The sequence below is a fragment of the Hakea prostrata genome, chromosome 4 (assembly GCF_041222555.1).
Source record: "Hakea prostrata isolate BN-2017 chromosome 4, UWA_Hpros_2, whole genome shotgun sequence".
NCBI lineage: Eukaryota > Viridiplantae > Streptophyta > Magnoliopsida > Proteales > Proteaceae > Hakea > Hakea prostrata.
In genome coordinates, this window is record NC_142603.1 from 13,977,072 (window position 1) to 13,993,445 (window position 16,374).

General features: G+C 37.2%; 1 protein-coding gene across 1 annotated transcript; it reads right to left on the reverse strand.

Moving 5' to 3' along the window:
* Window positions 1-1,775: 1,775 nt before the first annotated feature.
* Window positions 1,776-10,885, reverse strand: LOC149018073 (U4/U6 small nuclear ribonucleoprotein Prp31 homolog). Its single transcript, XM_089152401.1, has 8 exons — window positions 10,563-10,885; window positions 9,655-9,720; window positions 9,361-9,498; window positions 6,310-7,202; window positions 6,141-6,211; window positions 3,467-3,569; window positions 3,002-3,077; window positions 1,776-2,405 (listed from the first exon to the last, which is right to left on the reverse strand). The coding sequence occupies exons 3-8, from the start codon at window positions 9,469-9,471 to the stop codon at window positions 2,304-2,306; spliced, it is 1,356 nt and encodes a 451-aa protein (XP_089008527.1). The 5' UTR covers window positions 9,472-9,498; window positions 9,655-9,720; window positions 10,563-10,885; the 3' UTR covers window positions 1,776-2,303.
* Between the last annotated feature and the right edge of the window lie 5,489 nt (window positions 10,886-16,374).

The window sequence follows — 16,374 nt, forward strand, 5'->3', positions numbered from 1 at the left end:
CTTGCCTTTCCTCCCTTCGTACTTCAAAATTGCCAAACTACTTTTTGTTTTCTACATTTTTTAACCAGTAGTGGGTGGTTTCTGTTAAGGTGTACGAAAAGATAGGTGAAGGGAAAATCTTTTCACCCATCTAAGAGTTAAATATGAAATAAGACACAAGGATAGTTTAGTAACTTAATATAATGAGGGTATTCTGATCATTTTATTTTGAGTCTCAATTGAGACTACTAAACAGTCAATTGTGTGCTACATGTAATATTGGATTGGGCTACACATAAGGGAGCTAATAAGAGTTTTGGCCCAACTTAAGTAGGATTCATGTAAATAAACTCTTTTTAATTTTAATATTTTTTTTTTTGTTATTTTTTTCTTTCATTTCCCTCCCTTTCTAGGAGTATATATCTAGATGTATTTTTGTAAAGTCTTATATTTTTTTAATGCCCTCTTCTTTATAAGAACATTTAATTTAAATGGTCTCTGTTCTTTTCTTTTCTGTTATTCTTTTTACTTAATTTTTATATTGTGAATAGAATGCTTGTAGTTTATAAAGTAAACTACTAATTCGTTTGGTTTGCACCTAGCATTTTACTACTGAAATCAAGTGTTTTCTTTTTCTTCCCACTAATGTTGATTTTGTAACATATTTTTTTTGTTGGTAATTCTCATGCTTTAATTTCCTTTTTATTTTTTATAATTTACTTATGTTTTTTGAGGGTAAAAATGTCATTATAAATAATTTACCTCTATTTTTAATGTGTGAGCCCACATTTGAACATGATAAAATAATCCAGAAGTAGAACCCTCCATCAATCTCACATGAGACCGCACAATATGTGTGATGAAAAATGCCAATGGAGAAGTGATCCGGACTCTCATTATTCACCCCTCCCAATGTTGAGTCTTGACTACACCCCTGCACAGCAGATTGTCATGCAACCTCTAGCATTTGTATCACTCTTACAAACTACGATCTAACTATCGTGAATGAAAACGAAGTGTAAATAGTGATTTCTTTTCTTACACTCTAGGGAGTGGGGTTTTTGGTTGTCTTAATTTTCATTTTTATGTTGGGTTTGTGTGCTTAACTAATTTTGGTCATTTATCTGGGCCCATATTCATTCATGGTTATTACTGACATTTACTATTGTGGTGAGAGTAGTTAAATGTTAGGGTTTTATATTATAAATAATTTCTTGAGTCTTAGTAAAAAAGATTCCAAATAGTGAAATGCTTTAGGGCCGGCGGACGGAACAAGACCAAATGGAATCGTGGAGACCGACGACTGGTCCCCAATGACGAGAGGGGGGCCGGCCCCCCTCCGCTTCCTTTTTTATCCATTTCCCCCCCCCGCCGTGCGGGAAACCAGACTCAAAGCTAGATTCAAAGAAAAAAAGCATCTACAACAAGAACACTAGAAGTATTTATTCATCTACGTTTCCATGATTATATTCATAACACATGCTTTAATTATTATATGAATACTATAGATCCGGTTGGATCCAACATTTTAAACACACACGATTCTAGTCGATCAAAAACACTTTCCACTTCAAAAAAAAAAAAACCCTTGGTCTTTGTAGATCAATACCTACTTTTGTAATGATCAATAACGAAATTTGCAAAAGAAAAACGTCCATAAAAAGAGTTAAAACTCCTCTGTCGATCTCTTGGACAACACAAACAGAGACACTCCGTGCATATGTTTAGCAATCCAACTGATTCCTAGCATCCATCACTTGATATAAATCAAAGGAAAACAACTGTAAACTCTCAACAAATTCCATTAAATTACTTTTCTTCCGTAACAAAAATTTCATCCTGCACATTGTTTCCAAATTCCGGACAGGTATTATGAACAAGAAGTTGCAACCAGGTTCAATCTTACAGCTTCACACTACAATAACTCATGTCTTACCCTAAAATTATTTGTGAAAACAAAAAAATTCGGAGCCTGAAGCAAATTGTACCAGTATCCCAGTAAGCATCCAGTTCATTTTACTTGTCAGAAGGCAAGACAAGTGTTGCATCAACTACTCTAAGAAGTGGTTGACCTTCCTATATCCCAAATTACCAGGATGAAACCAAATATAGAGTTCCCCCAACAGAACAGTATAAAGCACCATCTAGCTGAACTACTCCCAGCTCCATGCACTTAGATGGCCAGTAGAAATGGGCACCTTAAAAAGAATGATCCTTCTCAGGGTTCTCTGTCTACTTGATGTCGAAGAATGACTAGGGTCACCACTATGAGCTACTTTTAAAGTCAAATGACCCAACTGTACAAGACAAATCTTTAAGGTGGTTCAAGTCCTCTTGATCTTCGAGAATGTTCCCACTTCTGAGAAGTAGGTACTCTGGGTACCACTACCTAGCTGATTTGCCTGTGGATTTGTGAGCTCGATTCCCTGCAACAGAACATAACACACAACGTCATTGGGATTAAGAAAAAATATACATTTCTAATGGTTCGATAACCCAACTAGCACATAAATGGAGTGAGTTTCTGAATATCAGAATAAACAAAACATCTTGTTCTTATAGTCATAACAACTCATGAATTTTATAGATAATTGTTTCTCTTTTCTAGGGAAAAATAAGATTCACTTCAAATGCACCCAAAAAAAAAATTAATAATCCACACATCCATGGACAGAACCAGATTGTTGTTTGCTTATTGATGTTTGCTTTCCCAGGCAACCAGATTTCCTCAGAGAAAGTGTACTACATATTGAAGCAGAGCATCAATCATCAACGGAATCAGCTCGGTCATCACTGAAGAACCTATCATGGTGCTGCCCAACAGCCCAAGACCACCCATAAAATAACCGATGTCCTCTCTTCACATCTTTCCCCCTATTTATAACCCACCAACCAGCAGTTGGTTATGGCACCTCCTCTCTCCACCATGTGTCGTTATCAGGGCCCTAATAAAGGGCCATTGAAGAATGGATGACAACAGAAAACAAGAAATAGTAAAAGAAGGTACCAATTAGATACTAACCTGCACAGGTGTAAATGCAAAACTAGAAGTCAACCCTGAAATGGCACCACTGCTGCCATATTGCCTTTCTTTGAACCTGAAAACAGTCAAGGCATAAAAGTCATGTAGACAAGGCTGAGTATGAGAATTAAGGATCAAATGAGAACTGGAGGCAAAAACTGTACCCTGGTATGCAATACTCATTGGTAAAGCATAACATTTTATTCTCACAGAGGGCAGACCTCAGTGCAATGGAAAGGTTGCTCAATTGCGACCTAATGGTCACAGTTTGTGTTTAGAAACAGACACTACACAAACCAGGATGAAGGGTGCATACATATGACCCTTCCTGGACCTGCAGTGGCAGAAGTCTCATACAGTGGGTATGCCCTTTTTCTCACATACCATACTGGTAAGAAGACGGGAAGAGACCTAAGCATAACCAGTTAAAAAAAAAGGAGAATATGAAAGAAAACAAGGACTTACTTCTTTGCAACCTTGGTGGCAAGTTTGCTCCGACCAACAGCTACACGTAACTTCCCACTTCCAGCCTGACCAAGCATACCATACCCTTCTCCTAGTCCATCACCTATATTGAGGAACAGAATGCACAAACTCAAGTAAGATAAAAAAATCTCCATGTGCACTTAACTACCTTGAAGCCAAATTAAATAAGAAACTGCAGAATAATCTAGTATTCTAGTTGCCCTGGCAAAATCAGTGAATCTACTTTGATTAGGGATCACAGTGTCATAAGTAAGTTCAATGGGTATCACCAATATCATACCTAAATCTCCTAACATTTCGTAACATCACCCAACTTATGCCCACCAAAAATATATAAGCCTCCGTAATTTTAGAAGGAAATGAATGCAGGTATCCTTGGTATCGGGGTGGGTGGGTGTTAAAGATATTTTTTGAGGTTCAAATATCTGACTGGACCTTAGCCAGTAAGCATCATAAAAGGGCGAACCCGGTGCCGAAGGCTTCCGCACAAGCAGAGTCTAAAGAGGGGAGGGGTGGCAATTTTCCTACACAGCCTTATCCCAACAAATTTTGCTGAGAAGCTGTTCCAATGGAGCTAGCTTTAAGTAAACCAAGTGCCGGTTTTAAAGCCAACAAAAGCTAGTAGCAACTGGCTGTACATAAACCCAAACCCCAGCCACCAGGTAGCTTGTATCCAACTTACCCGATTTTGAACTCTAAGAATTCACCCTCAATTTTAAATTCAACAAACGATTCCTGCTCTAAACAAAATACTCTTGTAAACCAAGTACCATACCTTCCTACCCTACCAGTCCAAACATCAACAAGTCCTAGCAAGGTTGGCTGTTTGTTCCAAATTTAATGGTGGGGCCTTGGACAATTTTCCACTGGTCCAGTGAAAGATTTATGAATCTCTGTAACAGACATTGTGTTTTTAGTAAGGATAACCAAAATCCTGAGCTTAAGGGGAAGAAACAACTGGATCATCAAAATAGGGAGAGAAAAGTTATTTGGCTCATGGATATTATGTCAAGGAGGACAGAAATTTTGGCAGTGTTCATGTGAGTTTCTAGGACTAGTTCTTGATGAGTAGAAAGCTAAGGGAGTCACCAGAAATAATTCAATATCAGAATCAGCATAGATGGGGTCATCTGATTCTGAAATGAACCCATTTCAGATTCAGCACACATGAATTTCTGCTCCATTTATCATGATACGTCTTGATGGTATGCTGCAAGCTCAATTGGTAAGTGGTAATGTGGGACTTTAGACCATCTGAAATTCTTAAGAAAATCATGGTGCAGGTTATGCTGTTCTTCTCTAGACATATTGGTCAATCTAAATCTGTAAGCAGGGCATCATTATAAAGAGATTAGGCTACACTTTGGAAAATGGAAGGTGGACATAATGGTTACTGATGATCTGCAGTTGGTCAAGATGGTTTAAGCTTAGTCTGGTTAAGATGATTTCAGCTGTCAGCAGGTCCCTCACACAATAAGTACCATACACAAGGGAAAGCAGTATGTCACTCTCATATTGAAGCCTTTTGGGGAAAGGCTCAGCCCAGTAGGAACAGCATAACCCTGGCTTGCTGGAATGTGACGTTCACCATCACAGAGCAATTCAGCTGAGAATTGGCTGCTTTTCAGGAGGATGGGACACCAGGACTGGAGCCACTTCTTCCCAAATCTTGCCCAAGCAAAGAGCATCAAGGAGAGGGTCTCGCCATCAGGGCCTCCCAGTATGGAGGAGGTGGTTTTTATTTTATTGAAGGATTCTTTCTGCTAATTCCTTAGCAGATTGGTATACCAAGAAAGCAATCTTTGTTGTAGTTGCTTTTCACATTTCAAAGCCCCTTCTTGAGGGTGTATGGCTCTGGCCTCCCATTGCCTTTGTTGTCTTATTTGTGCTTCATATCCTATTTGTACTCCAGCTATGTTCTTCATGTTAAGATTTTGCTTACCAATCAAAGAAAACAAAACAAAACAAAAGGAACTAGAAAATAGAAAAGGGAAAAATACAATTCCTTCAAGGACAATTATTTCAATTTTATATTTTTATTCCATTTGAATCTACTTCTATTTAATAAAGCCAAAGAAAAAATTTATCGACTAGAGGAGGTGTAAATAGGACATCATTGAAAAAAGAAATCAAATAGTTCTAGTCAACACTACCATGGTACACCCTGTAAGCAAGCGACAGGCAACAGTAGAACATGAACGGGTAATTTATAGTTGGTGGAACTAACAGATAATATTGAGATTTAAAAAGACATAACGGTTTAAAATGTACTCAAAGGTCCTTTAATTATACTCTGTGTTGCTTAATTACACAGATGGAAGGCCTTAATGAAACAGTAAGGATGCCCCATTGTGACCAAAGTGGTCAAAGGTTCAAGTTGTGAAACAGTCTCTTTACTAAAACAGGGCAAGGCTGCATAAATTACGAACATCCAGAAGTGGAAGCCACATGTACTAGGTATGCTTATTCCTTGATTTTAATTTTAAACTGTAAAAATATAGATATCAGCCCAGAAAAATATTAAATCACATAACAGAGAAATGTTAACCCATGGATATTATACCTTGATTTTTTATTAAAAGATTCCAAACAAGGATGCAATCAAAATTTAACTAATTCAGTTTCACAACAAGACATGGCTTGTAATAATTACCCAAAGAACTTTCTTCAGGTATTCCAAATTGCATCCTGTTCGCCAGCTTCCTCATATCTGTGATCGCATACCTGTAAAATGAGAAATTAATAAGAGTATCAAAATAAATATTAAAGGCAAACTAAACTATTTTCCATAGTTGAGAAAATGTACGAAAAAATAGCACAACCTTTCCTTCATCTTTCGCAGTCGACGACCACCCCTCTTCTTTTTGGGATCAGAATCTGGAACAGAAAGAGGTTTTGGTTGCTTTGCAGGAGGTGGCTCTTGCCATTTCTCAATTTTCTTAAGGACCTCATCCTTCAATGTCCTTCCAGTTTTTCCTGTTGGATCTCCACATGTTGAATCTACTCGTGATGCAAGTGTGGATTTTGCAGCCAAAAGTCGGCAGGCACGCATCCTCAATGAAGGAGGAGTGCTTTGAAATATCTCTGTTTGCTCAAGATAGCCAACACGATATTGGGATGTCGCAGTTGAAAACCCTGCTAGGTTCTTCTTCTTGGCACCAAGAAGCTGAACGTTACAAGCTGGCATCTTGGCTAATGCAACCAGACCCCCAGCAGTCCCCATAAATTTTGCTGCAACTGCACTCCCAACAATGGCAGAGAGATTAGGTGCAATGTATCCCATTCTACTCTCAACAAAATCAAGGACCCTTTTCTTTGCAGAATCAAGAGCAAGAGCACGATCACATGCATCAATTGTTTTTTGAAGATTCTCCTCTGGAAGTGGCTTTCCACTAGTGGTTGATGCTGTAATAGAAACCACCATAATGATGGCTGATGGTAAAAGACCTTCAAGATCAACAAGGGTTAAATCCACTTCATTCCCAATTTTTTTGACAACTCGAGCATAATCAATAGGGTGATGTACAAGGGATTCAAGCTCTGGAAACTTCAGGCGATACTTATCACGAATGAAATTGTGAATGATAATGATTTCATCCTCCATGTCAACCAACAAAGCATTACAATCAACTATCAGCTGATATTCAGGATCGTCTTCCAAAACAATACCCTGGGTAGTGTTATCAGAACCCTTCTCAAGCGCATTTTCAACTTTCTGCAAACATGCAAATTTTGGAATAAATAGACACCATGTTAAAAAAATAAGCTCTAATCAATCAAAACAGTAGCTGAACTTGAAAGATAAGGGAGAAGAAGAAATCAGAGAAGAAGAAGAAGCAACAATGGGCTGCAATTCTAACTTGCTCTCCTAGAATCACAACCTCTCTATTTATAAATTTCATGGTGCAAAAATACAACTTGAAAAGCAAGCCATGTTGCCCTCTAAAAAAGGAAAGAATAAGTACATCTCATGGACTCATGAATTTGTCCAAAATAGAAAGTTCTAAAAATAGAAACTAACATAAAATAAAAACTATGCTTTATAGAAACTCCCAAAACTTGTGTAGCAAGATTCCTACATTAAAAATAGAAAATGGAGTAGCATATCTAAAAAAGAAACTGGCATCACTGGCATAATATTGTTCATGTTACTGTTCATGTGAACAGTAAAACAGCCCATCGTTCTTGTGTATACTTCAATATAAACTAAAGAAAATAAACTGCCACACAGTCTGATGAAATGCCATATAGTTATTGGTGTAACATACAATACTTGCTTATAAATTACCAAAATGTAAAGCCTAAACACAGCACACATTATTCATAGGGTTCAAAAATTATGCAAACTCACACAGAGTAGAGGTAAATAGAATAGCTTTCGAAAGATATTCACACTACCTACAAAATAACCATAAAGAAAAAGAGAGAGCAAACAATAGCTCAAGTCAAAATAACATGTGCGGAGTTATTATCAGCCAAATGAGCAGGCTCTTGAGAAAATTGGGCTTCTTTTCTCAGGAAAAAGTCTAGGGTTGGTTTATACGTTTTTTTTGGGGTAAAATACGCTTGCGGTGTACACACATTGGGCCTTTGATCCCCATGGTTTCCTATTTAATAGGTCATATTTATATGCCAAGAATAGTTGTAGTTAGGTTGAATACAAAACTAGCTCCTATACTTGGCTCATTTTATGTTTTACATGGAAAAGGTTTTGGTTCAGTTTAAATCATTAGAACACTCCCTTAGCTTGAGGTTATCTATTTAATTATAGGGTAGTAATCTGAGTCCTATTCAAATTGCTTTACAAATGTAACTATAAATAGGGATTTAGGTGTAATGTCCCTTAATAAAAGCCTTACCCAAATAGGGACTCATGGAGTTGCTTGGTTAGGACAAGCGCATTAGCCCTTTTATTTATCTAGGATGATAATCACCCTTTTTGCTTCGACCAACTACCAAGAAACAATCCAACAACTGCTCCATCACCAGCTCAAAATCCATAAAAGATATTATCATCTGGCTGGTATTACTCCCAGTCAAAGGGATCAACTAAATAGTCAACAAAAAAAGAGAGAACGCAAAAGCAGCCCCAATTGCATAAGAGGGGAACAATACCTGATTAGATTGGAACGAATGTTGGGATGATCCACCTAAGGCATCCTATCATGGGAGCTGAGCACAACTCAGATTTATTAGTTTTATTTGTGCAAGCTACAAGTCCCTTATTCCGCCTTGTAAGAGCTTCTGGTTTAGGGTGTGAAATTAACCACGGAGGTTCTGAATCAAGTGTCCTCAACATTAGTTTGGAAGACATACACAGTGTTCAAGATAAGATTCATTGCTACTGATTAAGATCAGATTTGACTGCAAGCAATCAAATCTCCAGCCCTAAGAACATCAATCTATGAGCAAGTATTGATCCCCATCCCCTAATTGTTCTTCTAAATTCTCTACATACCAACAAACCCTAACTCCAGTTTTTCTATTTTCATTTTTATAACTTCAATTTACAAGAATCTACCCACAGCCCAAATTCAGCATTAAAATCCATTGAAAATCAACCCCAGCCTCTTCACATCACCCCAACTACAAGCTTTACACCATGTCTCATATTCAGAAACCCTAAAACTGATATTTTCTTGAGATCCCAAAACACTAATTCGTTACACCTCATCACAATCCAAAACATTTCATGTTACCTTTATTGGTTGTGAAATTGTGATTGCTGAACCCTGGATATATGACAAGGATATATCCATTTTTTGTAGACAAGGGAAGAAAACTATATTGTTGAAGGTATGTTGACAAGGATATTAAAATCCAGCATATAGTGCCAAGATGAAGATAAAATAACATGATAGTTGAGAACCAACCTGCATGATATCAATATAACGCAGTGTCTTCTGTAATTTTGAAACACTATCTAAATCATCATAATTAAGAGATTCTATGTCAGGCATGTCACCATCAATGTCTTCTTCCATGCCTTCCTCATCACCAACATCTTCATCCTGACAGAAATAGTTTATTATGGATAATCAGCCAAACAGAATTTGAAAAGACATTATTCTACATCAATGCCAAGCAAAAGTTCCAATGAATTTTATTGATAATGAACATTGCTAATTTGCAAATCGGTTTCTGAAAGCATGGATGAAACAACTTACAACAATATCAGCTTCATTGCCAGATAGCTCTTCAAGGTCTGCAAGGAAAGAATCTGCAAGAGTTGCCTGCAAGAACCAGAAAAGGAGAATGGTTAATTGCAAAGACAAAAACAATATAAGGGAAAAGGTCACTATATGTGCATGGAGTAACTAATGATTCCAAATGATGAATTTTTTTTTTTGGGGGGAGGGGGGGGGGGATTTGAAAAAATTATTTCACGTTATTTCCTAAGAAGCAGAAACATTAATAACCTAATAACCAAATATATTAATCCGTCAACAAGACTCTCTCAGTTAAACCATTTGAAGATGCCACAAATACAAACATAAATCAAACCAATGTGGTCCCAGATTCATAGGAGATCAACTAGAAGTTAATTCTTCTAAGATCTCATATCTGAACCAGTAAGGGCTGGCTAAGCGTGGTAAAAGGCTCAGTGGTCTAATGAGGATGGGACATCAGGGGATTGATATGCAGGTTGGGGGTTGCTTCCCTTAAAAGGATGTTAAAACTGGTGAAAAAATCGGAAGAGAAGTTGCAGGTTTAATGGAGGTACAGGTAGTTGAAGGTCTGATGGAGGTTTACGTCCTGCAGATCTGTTGTAGCTAAAATTAGGAGGAAAATCCGTAACAATGGAGGGGACGATGTGGTTAAAAGGAGGGAATGGTCTAACCGTCAGATAAGGCTGCTAGGAAACACTCAAAAAGCAGCATGATCATGTCTGCAAGGAAAACCTGCAGAGAAGTTGCAGGTTTAATGGCAACAGGTTGGGGCTTTCTGTGTGTGGGTGTTTGCATTTTGGGAGAGAGAGATGGAAGGGGATGGTCCTTCTATGGAGGTTAGATCAGGATTTTTAATGGACGGAAAGGGATGGGAATGATGGGGTGAGTAGCAAGGGGGAACTTACTCATTCATGTGTCCCTTAATGGCAGCAGCTTCAAGGGTTTATTCTGATCAGCAGCCTGATGGTCACAGAGGTTCTTCAACAAGTAGAAGAAGAATGAATCCTCAGTCGAAGCAGGTCTTGGATATTACTCACCAAGCATCCATTCAGCAACTCGAACGAGCAAGCACTTGAAGGTGACTCGCCAAGTTATACCTGATTTTCTAGTAGCAAACACTTCCTCCTGATTTTCTGTATTTCTAAAGAGGTATTCATTCTTACCTTCTTCTACGTTGAAGAAAGTTATCCATGGGAATGAATACCTCTTTATAAATATAGAAATCAGGATGAAGTGTTCCTTACTAGGAAATCAGGTATTTGATAAGTTGGTTTTTCATTTTATTCTGCGGTTTCATTCAACTTGGTAGGTTCAGCAGCAACGACCAACGGAAGAAGACGATTCTTTTTAATTTTTAATTTTTAGTGTTTTCGAAATAGGATCTGTTCCCCTCGTTTCGCACGTGCAAATCTCGGCGATTTTATCAAAACTTTCTTTTTTCTTCGTTCGTTGGCTTGAACAGGCACTGCTGCCAAGCAAAATCTGGGGAAGAACCATGATTACCTGCAACTCAAAAGAAATAAAAGACCTAACCAAATAAATTTGCAAAATAAAAAGGACTTCTGTTCTCAGAAGGAACCCTCGAGAACAGAACCCTACGTAGGATAAGATCCCAACTTGACACTCCTAATTGGAACAGGACTCTTTGATGACTTATCAAAGAAAATAAAGTATTAGACTTGGACTCCTAACAAAAGTCTGATTCAGAATAGGTCAAATTGGCTTGGACCTGGGGGACCTGAAATAATTGAAATACCCCTGTTTTGGTTCGGTCCTCCTTCAGGTCATAGGGTGTTGGAGACTTGGAGTTGCATCTTTATGCCCTACTTCAGCCTTTGGGGCCTCTCTTGGGTTGGCCCTTCAACTTCACACCAGGGGAGTTGGACTTCAGATGGGGCTATCACTTCAACGAAAATGATGAGAGGGTTGAGAGAACTGAATCCAGGTTTGCTTCGACTTAATAGCTGTGTATAGATCCCTAAAACTAAGCACAGTTGAGAAAAATCATGTACAAATAGCTATAGGAGTTTTTTTGAATAAATAAAGAATTTGATTACCTAAAAAACCCCAGAGGGGAAAGGGAGAATGTACAAGAAGAGAAGAGAATGAAGACTGAAACTACTAGCCTAGGATAAGGGGGGCCTAAGCCCCAGGAACAACAAACATCCTGAACCTGGGGCACCAAGAGAAGGGGAGGGGTTACATCCGACTATGTTTTGCACCCCGTTAGGGAGCGCTCTGTGCTCCCAACGGGTTTTTCAACACAAAAACATGTGAGACTCATAGGTAAAAATCATAAAACATAAAAATTAAAAAATTAAAAACATCACCAATCCCTGTGGGTCTCACATATTTTTGCGGGTGGAAAACCAGGTAGCACTCTGTTCTTGGGGTGATGTAAACCCAATTTTAGGGTTAGGGGTAGTGGTGAAATTTCTGTAGGGTTAGAGATAGTTGTGAAATTTTTCTAAAACTAAGGGCTGCCTAGAAATTCTAGCAAACAGAACTAGCTTTCTAGGCTGCGTGTTGTAGGACTAAATCCTACAGGCAGGTGCGATTTTTTTTTTTTTTAACAAATAAAAGTCATATCATTAAGTAAAAGTGTGTAAGCCAAATAAAAGTCATATCATTAAATAAAAAAGTGTAAACCAGGAAACCTGGATGGCAACAAAGAAACATCAACCATGAATAAAAGTGAGATATTCCACCAAGATCGAGAGAGGGAAAGAAAACGCGTCCTCTAGTAAGAAAATCAGCAAAAACATTGCTAGTCCTATGAACAAAATTAAACAGAACCACGTTAGAGTCTATGACTATCTTAAAAATTTCAGAAACTAAAATAAGACTAAACCAATCTAAAGAAGAGCTAAAGCCTTGGAGAGCCAAAACGACTGTAGGCAATCAGAATTCAGGTAAGTGCGAAGGATTGGCAGAAGGGTGGGGTCTGCCGCTATCGCAGGGAAGAAAGGGGTGGGTGGGGACATGCAGATGCAAGGGAAGAGGTGGGGGAGGGCTTGCATGAGAAGGAGGAGGGGTAGAGAAGCAGCGATAGGGTTGGGAGGAGATTGAACTAACCTGGAATTGATATGGAGCTGTCATTTGATGGCTGTAGCTTCTGGAAACTTGCTGGAAATTGCAGAACAGAATTCAAAAGCCTGAAGAAACCTGCTGGAAACTTGAATGATGCTGAAAATTGAGAAAGGTCTTCTAAAATCAGCCAAGGTTCCCTCAAAACTGGATTCCGGTCCTTAAATAACCATTCATTCAATCCAACTTAAATTCAATCCAACTCAAAGTGGGATTTCTTTAGTTTTAACTAAGATCCCACCACATTAATCACAACTGCTGAAATAAAAATTAAAAAATTTAATGGACCCTAATTTGATACATGCTGAAATACAACTCTAATTATTGCATGCTAAATCTAATTAATTAGACATCTGCTGAAATTATGACTTAAGAACTCTTATCTTATCCACAACTAGAGTAATTCAAACACAACTCAAGCTAAGGAAATAAACTCAATTAGGACTCTACCACTGCACTGGAATTAGATGCATGATAGAGTGGTTCTTTGTTGCTTAATGTTTTCTCGAGAGTGTTTTTTTTCATGTGTATCTTGACGGACCTGACTACTTTCATGTATTTCTGCACTTTTTGACGTGCCAATATGTTACAAATTTGTCTGTTGAACATCCTACTACATTAAGCCTTGATTAGAAGTACTGTGTTTAAGTCGTTTTCTACACAAATAAACTGTTCTTTTGCGCTAGAACCTTATCACTGCTGGGTTTTATGATTCTTTTTACTCTTTTATCTGTGCATCTCATAGAAGCATGGCAACTGCATCTTTCTTTCCTTCTAACTAAACCCTAATCCCAGGATCTTTATTTCAGAATGACACAGGATGTTGCTCCTAGAATTGGGTATCAGAAGCCTTCATTGATCGAGTCGTAGTCTTATTCTCTTTCTTCCTCTTGTATGATGATATGGATGCTAGATTCTTTTGCCTAACTTCTTATGATAAAGTTACGTTCACTTAACTGTTCTTGTTATACTGTTAGTTATGAATAACATGACTCCAGATTGGTTGCTGTTTGTAGTTGTTTTCACAGCAAATGTGAACAAAAGAAATAAAGATAAAAATGAATAATGTATAGAATGAAGATGTACGGAAACTATGTTTTACTAAATTTTCACTACTAAAAGTTTGGAGGCCAGATAACATGTGTTGGGTTCTTTTCCTTTTTCGCTTTCAATTCTTTTTTCTTTTAGATGGTGAATGTGTTCATGTCCATTAGACCACTTCCCAATATGTTTGAAATGGATCCTCCTGGACTCATAACAGCATGTCTGGTTTGTTAGAATTATCTTGAAAAAGTGAACTAGCAATGGACGGTGAAGACATAGATTTGAAATCAATTGCTGATTCTATACCAGTTGGATAACAGGAGGCTTGGGTTTGGAAGACAAATAGATCTCCGCCCACTTGCAAGAGCAACATAGCACCAATAACTGAATTGAAACCATTGCCATTATTTAATTTTAGAACTGACTGGGTTACTGTCTTACTGAAGAGGATCTGGATTATATTATAATTGCTTAGAATCGAAATAGAAATTGCCCAATAACTCAAATCAAACAGATTGTTATGGTTGTTTCAAATGCGGGGAGGTCTGTTGAATTTTCTTTAATGGTATTCAGGGATTTCTGTTTCTGGTTTTGTTGTTAGGTCGATTATGTTTTTTGGCTATAGATTTTTTTTCTGTGGTATGATGGATTGGTTTGTTCATGTTGTTGAGCTTCACTGCTTATATGATTTCACTTACATTACTTCCATTCTTATACTGCCTTGATTGTAATCAGCTAAGGCACATGAAAGTGATTTCAACTGATATAAACATTTGATGACATGTTAAAGTAATCAACCGTTATGAAACGTTGCCAAAAATGGATTTTGTTGTAGTGATTCTATGTTTGCTTGAACATTTTGTTCTATAATGTAAAATCAAGGGTTGTAAGGGCACCACCGAGTGGGGTTTCTTTTTTTTGTTTTTGTATTTTTTTTTTCAAGCATTAACATTTCGCTGCCCTGATCAGATATATGCAATGAATTGTTGAGGAGTCATTAATAAAGCATTTGTCACAAGTAATGAACACAGAATAGCACCATACATAATTAGCATGATATTTGATACACCCATTGATTGTCCATTTTCATGAAAATAAAAACTCATTGTCCCAAAGTATTCATCATATATCATATCTTTGCTTTTATTTCTCAGATGATATTCGATATATGCACAGTACGTGCTAAAAGAGTTACAACGATGAAAACTCAAATATCAAGAATAAGGGTATTGGAGAAAATCAATTTATTAAAGAACTAGATTTTGCATTTATTGGATTTGAGTTCGAGAAGATTGCCCATGCATGGTATATTTGTGAGGGAGACGGTGGGCTCAAGGGAGATGAAAAGGTAAAAGAGAAAGGGGCACCAGTACAGACAGGGACGGACTTATGAAGGGGCCAAAGGGGGCCATGGCAAATCGAATTTTTAGATTTTTTGTATAAATTCCCTTAATTCCCTTGTTTTTTTCACTTTTTTCTCTTCCTATATGTGAAATGTCGCTATTTGGCCCTCCCCAATATTGAGAACAATTTTTAATGGTAAAATAATGGGCACATATGTCATTCCTAATTAAAAACTAATTCTTAATCCCGGTTTATTATCCCCACTATTCTCTTTTATCTTTTCTTCTTATTTATTATTTATGTTTCTATAAACCTGGTTAAAGGAAATTTTTGAAAAAACATCTTATTAGGTATTCAAAAATCAAAATGTCATTCATAATTAGAAAGTAACTCTTCAATCCCTATTTATTCTCTATTATATCCTCTCTCCTCTCTCCTCTCTCCTCTTTTTTTCTTATTTATTCTCTTCCTTCCTTCGCTTTCTATAAGCGTGGGTTAAGAAAATTTGGAAAAAAATATATACTCCACAATTAAGTACTCTTTCTCAATTTATTTATTGTTTCTTTTTTTTCCTTTTTTTTATTCTTTTTATTTGATTTTATATTCTATGTTTCTTTATTTCTTCTGCAATTATTGTTATTTGATTTTGAATTGTGAATAAAATATCTATAGTTAGTAGGTAACTAATTGCCATTGGTTTGCATCTCTTACCTAAAGAAAATTTGATTTACATCTCCTACCAAAGAAAATATTGACTTGCATCTAACTTAATAGGTTGAAGTCATGTGTATATATATTTTTTATATTGTTGCTTTAATTTTACCTATATTTTGTCCGAAAAAAAATATCATTATCAATAATTTACCTTTTTTTTTTTTTTTAAATATATAGGTCTATTCTTTAATATAATAGAATAATTTAGAGGTGAGACCTCAAATGAATCTTATAAAGGCCCACATAATGTGTGACAAAAAAACATTAGTGCTTCCCTAACGGGAGGGTATCTGGTTTTCGTTCTTCGGTCCCCCCAGTACAGCCTTCCGGGCCCCCCCCGCCGTGCAGAGACTCACCTTAGTCCCTTGTCACAGTCCCTGCCGCCGAACTTATCCAAAAATGGAGCCGTGAAAGAAGGGTACAAAGCTAGTGCTCAAAAAATCCAACACCAAATTATCTGATTCAATGTTTGGTTTCGTATTTCAAACCTTACAAGACAGATAAAACGATTAATGGATTTGGCGGGTT

Excerpts from the sequence above, each read along its gene's own strand:
- LOC149018073 (XM_089152401.1), bottom strand. The coding sequence starts at position 9,471 with ATGGAAGAAGACATTGATGGTGACATGCCTGACATAGAATCTCTTAAT. Across the intron at positions 6,212-6,309 it reads CTGCGAAAGATGAAGGAAAG|GTATGCGATCACAGATATGA; the intron begins GTTGTGCTATTT and ends CTCATTTTACAG. Across the intron at positions 3,570-6,140 it reads ACCTGAAGAAAGTTCTTTGG|GTGATGGACTAGGAGAAGGG; the intron begins GTAATTATTACA and ends TCCTCAATATAG.